Source organism: Pezoporus wallicus, unplaced genomic scaffold (genome assembly GCF_028554395.1).
Source record: "Pezoporus wallicus isolate ANWC-B61680 ecotype Strahan unplaced genomic scaffold, APGP_CSIRO_Pwel_v1 contig_10225, whole genome shotgun sequence".
Taxonomy (NCBI): domain Eukaryota; kingdom Metazoa; phylum Chordata; class Aves; order Psittaciformes; family Psittacidae; genus Pezoporus; species Pezoporus wallicus.
In genome coordinates, this window is record NW_026642753.1 from 842 (window position 1) to 12,695 (window position 11,854).

Sequence of the window (11,854 nt, forward strand, 5' to 3'; positions counted from 1 at the left end):
GTCTTCTAGTTCTGGGGTGGGAAGGCTCCTTGGGGACTGCATCCCCCCGATCATAGAGACAAGGTTGGGGAGCTTGAGCTGGAGCTTGAACGGTGAGACACCACATGAGTCATAGAGCTGGGGCAATTGGATGGCTAGACTGGCCCTTGTCACCGCAGGGATCATAGGTAGGGGACAGTTGGGTGGATACACTGCCCCTCACCACCACAGGGGTTATACAGGGGGTAGCTGGGTCTCCAGAGCACCCCACCTCCCGAAGGGAGCCTGCCCCAGGGGCTGGTCCTCCAGCACTGCAGCAGCGTGAGACTGGAAGGGGGGGGGGCCGCATCCTGCCCCGGGCGCCTGCGCCTGACACCCCCCCCCCCCCTCCCCCCGGGCTGATTTACGGGAAGTGCCAGCAGCTCCTTAATCTTTAACCAGGCCAGGCCGGACCCGGGCACATCTCCCGGAGCCGACCGGACCCGCCGGGCCCCGACCCGCCGGCACCCAGGTGGGCCCAGGGAACTGCCCCTTCCTGTCCCCCAAACCCTGCGGCTCAGACCGGGATACCCCGGGGTGGGGTGAGGGAAGGAGGGTGCAGGGAACGGGGGTGCAGGGTGCGGAGGGGTGGGAGGGTGTCGGGTGCCAGGGCTGGGCGCGGAGCTGGGGGTGCTGGGTGCCCTTGACCAGTACCTGCCCACCAGGATGCCCACCAGGATGCTCTGGCTGCCCCTCGTGTGGCTGCTGGCCACAGCCACGGCCACTGTCACGCTGGTAAGTCTGGCCTTGGGACACGAGCTCCCCTTACCTGAGCCCCCGGGTGTCCCCCTGCCCACCTCACCCAGGTCCCCGTGCACAGGTGCCCAAGCCAGAGACCTCTCCCAGCGCACCGAAGCTGCTCAGAGAGTCCCCGCTGCCACCGGTACCGCCCCGTCCTGCCCCCGCACCATGGGGGGACGCGGGGGCCCCCGTCCTGCCCCCCCGAGTGCACCCCGAGCTGCTGCCTGCCGCGGCTGCTCCCCACGAGACCACAGACCCCCCCAGCCCCGCAGCGCCCGAGGGGGCACACATGGAGCCGGGCACCACGGCCAGCGGGAGCACCTCAGCTCCAGCACCCGGCAGCACCAGCGGCAGCCCCGGCCCCAGTGCCCCCCCGTGCCCCGGGGACGAGGAGCCGGCCGAGGACTGCGGGAAGCCCACGGAGGAGCAGCGTGCGGCCGTGTCCGAGGCAGTGGCCACCTTCGCCCTCCGGTTCTACCAGCGCATGGCGGAGGCTGAGCGGCCCGAGGCTAACCTGCTCTTCTCCCCCATCACCGTGGCCATGGGGCTCTCGCACCTTCTGCTGGGTGAGGCGCCGGCACCACGGCCGTGCCAGCCCGGGTGCCCCATGGGTGCGGTGCTGAGCCTGCCCCGTGCCTGCAGGCGCCCGTGGTGAGACCCGAGAGCGCCTGGCCGCCGTTTTGGCGTACCCCCCTGGCCTGGGCTGCGTGCACAGCGCCCTGCGGCTCCTCAGCACCGCGCCCGGGCTCTTCTCTGCCACCCAGATCTTCCACCACCCAGGTGACGGGGTGCCGGGAGGTGCCGGGGGTACCGGGGGTGCGGGCTCAGGCTGACACCAGCCGTGCCGCCGGCCAGACCTGCACCTCCGGACCCGCTTCCTCAATGAGTCCTGGCGCTTCTACAACACCCGCCCGTGGGCACTGAGCGGCAACGAGAGCCTGGACCTGCAGCGCATCAACGCCTGGGTGCGCGAGGCCAGCCGGGGGCTGCTGCCGGAGCTCCTGTCCACGCTGCCTCCCGAGCCCCAGCTGGTGCTGCTCAGCGCGGTGCGCCTGCAGGGTACGGCTCCAGGATGGGATTGGCGCCGGGATCGAGCACGTCCACGTCCATCTTGTGCCGGGGCAGCGCACAAGGAGATGTGGAGCTGCTGGAGCGCGTCCAGGGGAGGGCATGGAGCTGCTGCGAGGGCTGGAGCAGCTCTGCTCTGGAGCCAGGCTGAGAGAGCTGGGCTGGGGCAGCCTGGAGAAGGCTCCTGAAGGGGAGACCTGAGAGCAGCTCCAGTGCCTAAAGGAAACCTGGAGAGGGGCTTTGGACAAGGGATGTAGGGACAGCCCAAGGGGAATGGCTTGAACCTGCCCGAGGGGAGATCTGAGATGAGCTCTTAGGCAGAAGCTCTTCCCTGTGAGGGTGCTGAGGCGCTGGCACAGGGTGCCCAGAGCAGCTGTGGCTGCCCCATCCCTGGCAGTGTTCAAGGGCAGGTTGGACACAGGGGCTTGGAGCAAGCTGCTCCAGTGGAAAGGGTCCCTGCCCATGGCAGAGGGTTGGAACTAGAGGAGCTTTAAGGTCCCTTCCAGCCCAAACCATTCTATGGCTCTGTGTCTGTGCCTGGGATCCGGTGAGGGGCTATTCCCGTGGTCACCCCTGCAACCCACTGAGCCCATTCCCGGTGCCGTGCCCCTGCAGCTGCCTGGCTCACGCCGCTGGATGTGAAGCAGACGGTGCCACTGCCCTTCCTGCGCCCCGGGCGCCCCCCGCGCCTGGTGCCCACCATGACCAGCAAGAAGTACCCGGTGGCCTCTTTCATTGACCCCCACCTGCAAGTCCAGGTACCCCCAACGGCTGGGAGAGAGCTGGGGTGCGGGCTGTGACATCGCTGCTGTGGCACTGGAGGGGTGCTGAGCTGTGATGCCACTGTGGTGTCACCAGGGGCTTTCTATGTTTCGAGGTCCCACGGGTGTCACTGGAGGTCTCCATGTTTTGGGGTGCAGGGGTCTCCCGGGGGATGTCCTGGGGTGTCACTGGGGGTATTATGGGGTGTATCACAGAGGGAGTCACTGGGGGGGGTGTCACTGGAGGGGGGTGTATCCCGGGGGGTGTGTACTCACTGTGGGGGGTGTTACTGAGGGGTTGTCTTACTCGGGGGTGTCATTTGGGGCTGTCTCACTGGGGGCTGTCTCACTGCAGGGATGTCACTGGGGGCTGTCTCACTGGGGGATGTCACTCGGGGTCTCACACGGGGGTTACTGGGGGGGTGTCACTGTGGGAGTATTACGGGGGGCTGTCTCACTGGGGGGTGTTAATGTGGGGATGTCACTGGGGGCTGTCTCACAAGGGGCTGTCTCACACTGGGGTGTCTCAATGTGGGGATGTCACTGGGGGCTGTCTCACAAGGGGCTGTCTCACACTGGGGTGTCTCACTGTGGGGGTGTCACTGGGTGCTGTCTCACTGTGGGGGTGTCACTGGGGGCTGTGTCACGGGGCTGTCTCACTCGGGGCTGTGTCACTGTGGGGGTGTCACTGTGGGGCTGTCTCACACGGTGTCTCTGTCTCACACGGTTTCTGTCTCACTTGGTGTCTGTCACTCGGTGCCTGTCTCACTTGGTGTCTGTCTCTCACTGTGGTGCTGTCTCACTCGGTGTCTGTCACTCGGTGTCTGTCTGTCTCTCACGGTGTCTGTCTCACTTGGTGTCTATCTCACTCGGTCTCTGTCTGTCTCACCGGTCCTGTCTCACCGGTGCTGGCTGTCTCGGTGCTGTCTCTCACTGTGGTGCTGTCTCACTCTGTCTCTCTGTCTCACCGGTGCTGTCTCACTCGGTGTCTGTCTCTCTGTCTCTCTCGGTGCTGTCCCTCTTGCTGTCTCTCTGTCACTCTGTCTCTGTCTCACCGGTGCTGTCTCACTCTGTCTCTGTCTCACCGGTGCTGTCTCACTCTGTCTCTGTCTCACCGGTGCTGTCTCACTCTGTCTCACCGGTGCTGTCTCTGTCTCACCGGTACTGTCTCACTCTGTCTCTGTCTCACCGGTGCTGTCTCACTCTGTCTCTGTCTCACCGGTGCTGTCTCTGTCTCACCGGTGCTGTCTCACTCTGTCTCACCGGTGCTGTCTCTGTCTCACCGGTACTGTCTCACTCTGTCTCTGTCTCACCGGTGCTGTCTCACTCTGTCTCTGTCTCACCGGTGCTGTCTCTGTCTCACCGGTGCTGTCTCACTCTGTCTCACCGGTGCTGTCTCACTCTGTCTCTGTCTCACCGGTGCTGTCTCTGTCTCACCGGTGCTGTCTCCCTCTGTCTCTGTCTCACCGGTGCTGTCTCTGTCTCACCGGTGCTGTCTCACTCTGTCTCTGTCTCACCGGTGCTGTCTCTGTCTCACCGGTGCTGTCTCACTCTGTCTCTGTCTCACCGGTGCTGTCTCACTCTGTCTCTGTCTCACCGGTGCTGTCTCACTCTGTCTCTGTCTCACCGGTGCTGTCTCACTCTGTCTCACCGGTGCTGTCTCACTCTGTCTCACCGGTGCTGTCTCACTCTGTCTCTGTCTCACCGGTGCTGTCTCTGTCTCACCGGTGCTGTCTCACTCTGTCTCACCGGTGCTGTCTCCCTCTGTCTCTGTCTCACCGGTGCTGTCTCTGTCTCACCGGTGCTGTCTCACTCTGTCTCTGTCTCACCGGTGCTGTCTCTGTCTCACCGGTGCTGTCTCACTCGGTGTCTGTCTCTCTGTCTCTCTCGGTGCTGTCCCTCTTGCTGTCTCTCTGTCACTCTGTCTCTGTCTCACCGGTGCTGTCTCACTCTGTCTCTGTCTCACCGGTGCTGTCTCACTCTGTCTCTGTCTCACCGGTGCTGTCTCTGTCTCACCGGTGCTGTCTCACTCTGTCTCTGTCGCTGTCTCACCGGTGCTGTCTCTGTCTCACCGGTGCTGTCTCTGTCTCACCGGTGCTGTCTCTGTCTCACCGGTGCTGTCTCACTCTGTCTCTGTCTCACCGGTGCTGTCTCACTTTGTCTCTGTCTCACCGGTGCTGTCTCTGTCTCACCGGTGCTGTCTCACTCTGTCTCTGTCTCACCGGTGCTGTCTCTGTCTCACCGGTACTGTCTCACTCTGTCTCTGTCTCACCGGTGCTGTCTCACTCTGTCTCTGTCTCACCGGTGCTGTCTCACTCTGTCTCTGTCTCACCGGTGCTGTCTCACTCTGTCTCACCGGTGCTGTCTCTGTCTCACCGGTGCTGTCTCACTCTGTCTCTGTCTCACCGGTGCTGTCTCTGTCTCACCGGTGCTGTCTCCCTCTGTCTCTGTCTCACCGGTGCTGTCTCTGTCTCACCGGTGCTGTCTCCCTCTGTCTCTGTCTCACCGGTGCTGTCTCTGTCTCACCGGTGCTGTCTCACTCTGTCTCACCGGTGCTGTCTCTGTCTCACCGGTACTGTCTCACTCTGTCTCTGTCTCACCGGTGCTGTCTCACTCTGTCTCTGTCTCACCGGTGCTGTCTCTGTCTCACCGGTGCTGTCTCACTCTGTCTCACCGGTGCTGTCTCTGTCTCACCGGTACTGTCTCACTCTGTCTCTGTCTCACCGGTGCTGTCTCTGTCTCACCGGTGCTGTCTCACTCTGTCTCTGTCTCACCGGTGCTGTCTCTGTCTCACCGGTGCTGTCTCACCGGTGCTGTCCGTCTCGGTGCCGGTGTCACCGGTGCTGCCCTCAGGTTGGGCGCTTGGCGCTGCGGGGGGATCTGAGCCTGGTTCTGCTGCTGCCGCTGGGGCCGCCGGGGGCGCTGGGGGCGCTGGAGCGCGCGCTGGACCCCCCCGCGCTGCTGCGCCTGCTCCGGCGCGCGGCCCGCGCCCCACCCCGCGCCACCGCCCTCGCGCTGCCGCGCGTGCGCCTCGACGTGCCCCTGGACGTGGTGCCGCTGGTGCACGACATGGGTGAGCGCGCTGACGTCGTCCGGTGACGTCACCAGCCCCGGGTCCCCTCCCCGGCGCCCCCAGTGCTTCCCGTGTCCCCGGTGGTCTTCAGTGTCCTCCGTGTTGCCCAACATCCCCAGGGACCCCAGCATCCCCAGTGCTCCCCAGCATCCCAGAGACCCCAACATCCCCAGTGCTCCTCAACATCCCCAGTGCTCCTCAACATCCCCAGTGCTCCCCAGCATCCCAGGGACCCCAACATCCCCAGTGCTCCTCAACATCCCCAGTGCTCCCCAGCATCCCAGGGACCCCAACATCCCCAGTGCTCCCCAGCATCCCCAGTGCTCCCCAGCATCCCAGGGACCCCAGCATCCTCAGTGCTCCCCAACATCCCAGGGACCCCAGCATTCTCAGTGCTCCCCAACATCCCAGGGACCCCAGCATCCCCAGTGCTACCCAGCAACCCAGGGACCCCGTACCTTTGGTGTCCCCCACTATCCCTGCTCTCCCTCATGTCCCCACCACCCCTAATGCGCCCCATGGCTCCCAGTGCCCTTCATGTCCCCCTCGTCCCCACATCGCCTCGCTGTCTCTGGTGTCCCCCACGTCCCCTTGGGCCTCCTCATCCCTGACGCCCCCGGCTCCCCCCGTGGTGCCTCCACGCCGCCCTTCCCCGCAGACTTCGGGCTGTTCCTGGACGCGGAGCTGTGCGGACTGGCGCGGGGCGCAGCGGTGGCCGTGGACGCTGCGCGGCACCGCGCGGTGCTGGCGCTGGACGAGGCGGGCGTGGAGGCGGCGGGGGCCATGGCCGTGTCGGTGGCGCGCTCGGCTCCGCTGCTGGAGGCGCTGCGCCCCTTCCTCTTCGTCCTGTGGCACGACAGCGCCGACGTCCCCGTCTTCATGGGCCGCCTCAGCGATCCCCCGCCTTGACTCCCTCCCTCCATCCATCCCTCCCTGCTTCCTCCTCTCTTCCATCCTTCCCTCGGTCCCTCTCTGCCTCCTTCCCTCCAGCCCCTCTTCCATCTCCCCATTGTCCCTGTTTTCCTTCCTCCCATGCCTCCGTCTCTCCCTTCCTCTTTGTTTCTTTTCCCTCCCTCCATTCCCAGTCCCTCCATCTCTCCTCTCTTTCTTTTCCCCGTCCCTCTTTCCTTCCAAGCACTCTCCATCCCCATCCTTCCCTCTTTTCCCTCGCTACCTCCTTCCCTCCATCCATCCTTCTCCCCGGTTCCTTTTCTCCCTCTATTCCTCTTTACCCCCATCCTCCCTTCTCTCCCTCCCCATCTCCCCACTCTTGACTCCCAGCCCGACAGAGCACTGTGGGCTGTGTGTGTCCCCGTGCCTCTGTTTCCCCACCAGCTCTGGCCCCCAATAAACGCCCTGAGCTCTGCACGGTGCCTGCATGGGGAGGGGATAGGGGCAGCCCGGGGCGGCGGGGCACTTTGGGGGCTATGGGGTTCCCCCCCCCCAGGCAGAGCGGGGGGTGCTGACACCTCCCACCCTCCTACAAAAAAAGCTTTTATTGCCCTAGAAAAGCCCCGAGGCAGCGGCTGCACCGGGTGGGTGGGTGGGGGCGATGGGCACCTGCTGCCAGCACCCACCATGGGTGGTGCTGGGGGTGCTCCCCCCCGCACTCAGTCCCAGCCGTTCTCCTTCACCATGTGGGACATCTCGATGATGAACTTCCCCTCCTTGTACTTCTGGCTGCTCTCGAAGGCCTGTTCCTGGGGGGGGGGGGGGGGGGGGGGGGGGGCGGTGCATGAGACCCCCGTGCCTGAGGGGGACCCTAGGCCACGGTGGGGGGTGCCCAGGGGCTGCCCTCACCTTGGCTGCAGGATGCCCAGGGGGAGCCACAGCCGGGGGTTGGGATGCAGAGAAGGGGTTGGGGTACCCGGGTGGGGCTGAGGCATGGGGCAGGGGTTGGGGTTCAGGGGCAGGGTTGGGGTGCAGGGGCAGAGCTGGGGTTCAGGGGCAGGGTTGGGGTGCAGGGGCAGGGTTGGGCTGCAGGGCCAGGGTTGGGCTGCAGAGGCAGAGCTGGGGTTCAGGGGCAGGGTTGGGGTGCAGGGCCAGGGTTGGGGTGCAGGGGCAGAGCTGGGGTTCAGGGCCAGGGTTGGGGTGCAGGGCCAGGGTTGGGGTGCAGGGGCAGGGTTGGGGTGCAGGGGCAGAGCTGGGGTTCAGGGGCAGGGTTGGGTTGCAGGGCCAGGGTTGGGGTGCAGGGCCAGGGTTGGGGTGCAGGGGCAGAGCTGGGGTTCAGGGGCAGTGTTGGGGTGCAGGGCCAGGGTTGGGGTGCAGGGGCAGAGATGGGGTGCAGGGCCAGGGTTGGGGTGCAGGGGCAGGGTTGGGGTGCAGGGCCAGGGTTGGGGTGCAGGGGCAGAGCTGGGGTTCAGGGGCAGGGTTGGGGTGCATGGCCAGGGTTGGGGTGCAGGGGCAGAGCTGGGGTTCAGGGGCAGGTTTGGGGTGCTCTGGATACCCATTCACGGGTCACTCACGTATTTCCAGCCCAGGGTGGTTTTGCAGCTCTGGCAGAAGATATCCGCCACCGAGTGCAGCCCCGTCAGCAGCAGCCGCTGCTCCGCAGGGCCACAGCCCACGTTCACCCTGCACCGAGAGAGCCGTGTGCCACCGGCACAGCCCGGCACAGCACAGCCTGGCACCGCCAGCACCGCATCCCGGGTCATTGCCTGGTTCCACTTCCCCCCCCCACCCCAGCCGCCGTCCCGGTGCGCGGTACTCACACCGAGTTGAACAGGTAGGCACGGCCGTGGCTGCCCTGGAACGACTGTGGGGACACGGCGGGAGTCACTGGCTGTGCCCCGCAGACCCCGACACCCCGTGTCCCCCCCGCTGCATCACCGTACGAGACAGCACAGGGGACACCTCGATGTGAGCACCACGGGGGCACCCTGCAGCCCGGGGGGGACACCGACTGCCCTGGGGACACTGGGGCAACGCTCAGAACCCTGCGGACCCCGCGGGGGACGTGTGCTATAGAGCGGTCCCGGGGGGGGACCCCGACTGCAGCGGGGACACCACGGGTTGAAGCTCAGAGCCCCTGGACCACCCCGGGGGGATGCTCAGAGCCCCAGCAGCACCTTGGAGATGAGCTCCTCGTGGCGGGCGAGGTGAGCGCGGCAGTGCACGCAGCTGTAGGTGCGGTGCGAGCGGGGCAGGTAGCTGCGGAACGTGCGGGGGGGCCGACGGCGGCGGGGGGGCGGGGGGCCCGTGGCGGGCGGCAGCGCCCCGGGGGGCACCGCGGCTCCCCCGCAGAGCCGCTCGCAGGGGAAGCAGCGCAGCAGAGCGCCCAGGGCCGTCCTTCCGCGGAGCACGAGGGCGGAGAGGGGGCGGCGGCCTGCGAGAAGATAACGGCGGGCGGTGAGGGGGGGCCCCCCCCCCATAGCCCCCCCGGCAGCTGAGACCCGGCAGATCCTCACAGCACTGGGGAGTGTCACAGAAACGGGGGAGTGAGGGGCAGGTGAGAGGATCGGGGGCTCCTCCTGAGAGGGTCTGGAGAGCCGGGGGGTGTCCCAGGGGGACAGTGGGTGTCCGGAGAGAGGACACTGGGGGTCCTGAGAGGGGTGTGGTGGGGGTCCCGGGGAAGGGACAGCGTGCCGAGAGGGGACACTGGGCACCCCAAGGGGGGGTAATGGGGGTCCCAGGGGGGACAACTGGGGTACGGGGGGGTGCCTGTGGGGGGATGATGGGGTGGGGGCTCGAGGGGGGTGTGGGGGGGCGGGAGCCGCTCACCGCTGTCCCCGCTGCCGCCGTTGCCGCTGTCCCCGGGGCGGGCACCGGGCGGGGGGGGGGGGTGCTGCGTGCCCGGGAACCGCATCACGGCACCGTGACTCATCCCGCGCCGTGACGTCACCGCCCGCACCTGCGACGTCAGCGCCGCCGCCGGTGCCCAGGGCCCCTCGGACCCCCCCCCCCCTCAGCGGGGTCACAGCAGTCAGGCGGAGGGGGGCGCTGTGAGCCAATGACATGCAGATGAGATGCAAATGAGTCGGGCCCGCGCCAACAAATGGAAACCCAGCCTAACGACACGTAACGGAGGCAGAGGGGGGTGCTCGAGGCCCGTATGCAAATGAGATGCAAAAGACGTGCGTTACACATCACCCCGCGCCGCTGCCATGGCAACCCGCGCCGCTGCTGACCCCGCCCCCCCCGGGCGCGCAGTTCTGACATCACTTCCGGCGCAGCTTTCTGCCCCGGAAGCGCGGCGGCTCCGGTAAGAGGGCTCGGGGGCGGGCGGGGGCAGCGGCGGTGCCATGGCAACGGGGTGAGCCCGGGGGAGGCCCGCAAGGGGCGGGAGGGGCTCGGGGCAGGCCCGGCCCGGCCCCGCTCACCCCGAGCCGGCGCCCTCCCGCAGCGCTGAGGGTCGCGCCATGGCGGACGACGGCGGCGAGGAGAAGAAGCAAGTGGCCAAGTTCGAGCTGGAGCGGGAGACGGAGCTGCGGTTCGAGGTGGAGGCGTCGCAGACGGTGCAGATGGAGCTGCTCAGCGGCATGGCTGAGGTGTTCGGCACCGAGCTCACCCGCAACAAGAAGTTCACGTTCGACGCCGGCGCCAAGGTGGCCGTGTTCACGTGGCACGGCTGCACCGTGCAGCTCAGCGGCCGCACCGAGGTGGCCTACGTGTCCAAGGACACGCCGATGCTGCTGTACCTCAACACGCACACAGCGCTGGAGCAGATGCGGCGCCAGGCAGAGCGCGAGGATGAGCGTGGGCCCCGCGTCATGGTGGTGGGACCCACCGACGTGGGCAAGTCCACCGTGTGCCGCCTGCTGCTCAACTATGCCGTGCGCCTGGGCCGCCGGCCCACCTTTGTGGAGCTGGACGTGGGGCAGGGCTCTGTCTCCATCCCTGGCACCATGGGCGCGCTGTACATCGAGCGGCCGGCCGACGTGGAGGAGGGCTTCTCCCTCCAGGCCCCGCTCGTGTACCACTTCGGCTCCACCACGCCTGGCACCAACATCAAGCTGTACAACAAGGTGAGAGCAGGAGCGCCCATGGGGGTTTGAGCCTGGGAACTGGCGCAGTTCAGAGCACGTCTGTCCCATTGCTTTTGACTCCGCACAGGATAGCGGCATGTCCCTGCCTGAGCACTGCGCCCACTTGTGTGCGCCACAGCTCCACAGAGGTGTAGGGGATGCCAAGGTGGAGAGCAGAGGTGTGTAACAGCAATGATGGAGGGTCTGGAGAAGCCCCTTGAGGAGCCTGGAGCGGGAGGGCTGAGGGCCTATGACTGAGCTTCTTGCCCCCGGCCAGGCCCCTCACAGGCTACTGTGGAGAGTGAAGCCAAAGCTGTAGGTTGCATTGAGCGAGCTTGGCCCATGGGATTGTTGAGTGAGAGGGCACCAAGTGTGGGTGCGGCCATGGTCTGATTGCTCTGGTGTGGAGCTGGAGTGAGCCTGAGCGTGGTGGCTGTCACCATGCAGCATCCTACCCCGTAGGGTCCCCCCTGGATCTTCCTGCTGCTGCTGTTTGGTGAGAGAGGCCTTGCTTGGCTGAAGGCCACCATAGCCATGTGCTGCCCTTGTCCTTGGAACAGAAAAGCAGCTCTCTGTCCTTTAAGTGCTTGTAGAACAATTTAGGAATGGTTTCTGCTGCCCTCAAGGGAAACTGGCCCTTGGGCTGTCAGCTGAGTGGGGAGTGAAGGATTTTATTCCAGGGGCCTGCTCAGGAGCTCGACATGGCTCTGGTGGCCCAGCAGCACATGACCAAGGGTCCTGGGGAAAGTGGAGTGTCACAGTGTCCCTGAGCAGTGGGACAGGCCCAGCCTCTGGCCTCCTGCCATCCCTGCAGGACTGCTCCATGGAGTTCTCGCTGTGTGGTGCTGCTGCAGGGATTGAGATTTTGGGGTGTTGAAGGTGGTGGGGGTGGTGATGAAGTGACCCAGGACATGGGTGCCCCCAGTGGGTGCCTGTGTCCTGACCCCTCCGCCTGTGTCCCCCTGCAGATCACGTCCCGCCTGGCCGACGTGTTCAACCAGCGCTGTGAGGTGAACCGCCGCGCCTCGGTCAGTGGCTGCGTCATCAACACCTGCGGCTGGGTGAAGGGCTCTGGTTACCAGGCGCTGGTGCACGCCGCCTCCGCCTTCGAGGTGGATGTGGTGGTGGTGCTGGACCAGGAGCGGCTCTACAACGAGCTCAAGAGGGACCTGCCCCACTTCGTGCGCACGGTGCTGCTGCCCAAGTCTGGTGGCGTGGTGGAGCGCTCC

The 11,854-nt window shown here is 66.1% G+C and overlaps 3 protein-coding genes across 3 annotated transcripts; 2 read left to right on the top strand and 1 right to left on the bottom strand.

Moving 5' to 3' along the window:
• Positions 1–368: 368 nt before the first annotated feature.
• Positions 369–6,921, top strand: SERPING1 (serpin family G member 1). Its single transcript, XM_057432204.1, has 8 exons — positions 369–490; positions 684–753; positions 839–1,325; positions 1,402–1,539; positions 1,615–1,818; positions 2,443–2,585; positions 5,442–5,661; positions 6,320–6,921. The coding sequence occupies exons 2-8, from the start codon at positions 685–687 to the stop codon at positions 6,568–6,570; spliced, it is 1,512 nt and encodes a 503-aa protein (XP_057288187.1). The 5' UTR covers positions 369–490; position 684; the 3' UTR covers positions 6,571–6,921.
• Positions 6,922–7,215: 294 nt separating this feature from the next.
• LOC130611455 (protein yippee-like 4) lies at positions 7,216–9,534 on the bottom strand. The gene is made up of 5 exons (XM_057432205.1): positions 9,382–9,534; positions 8,730–8,986; positions 8,373–8,416; positions 8,127–8,235; positions 7,216–7,361 (listed from the first exon to the last, which is right to left on the bottom strand). Exons 1-5 carry the CDS (start codon positions 9,482–9,484, stop codon positions 7,272–7,274), a joined length of 603 nt encoding a protein of 200 aa, XP_057288188.1. The 5' UTR covers positions 9,485–9,534; the 3' UTR covers positions 7,216–7,271.
• A 215-nt stretch (positions 9,535–9,749) lies between these two features.
• Positions 9,750–11,851, top strand: CLP1 (cleavage factor polyribonucleotide kinase subunit 1; the record flags this gene model as incomplete). The annotated part of the gene is made up of 3 exons (XM_057432203.1): positions 9,750–9,862; positions 10,004–10,625; positions 11,594–11,851. Coding segments are annotated over exons 1-3 (978 nt in total), but the record flags the coding sequence as incomplete, so codon positions are not given.
• Positions 11,852–11,854: the final 3 nt, after the last annotated feature.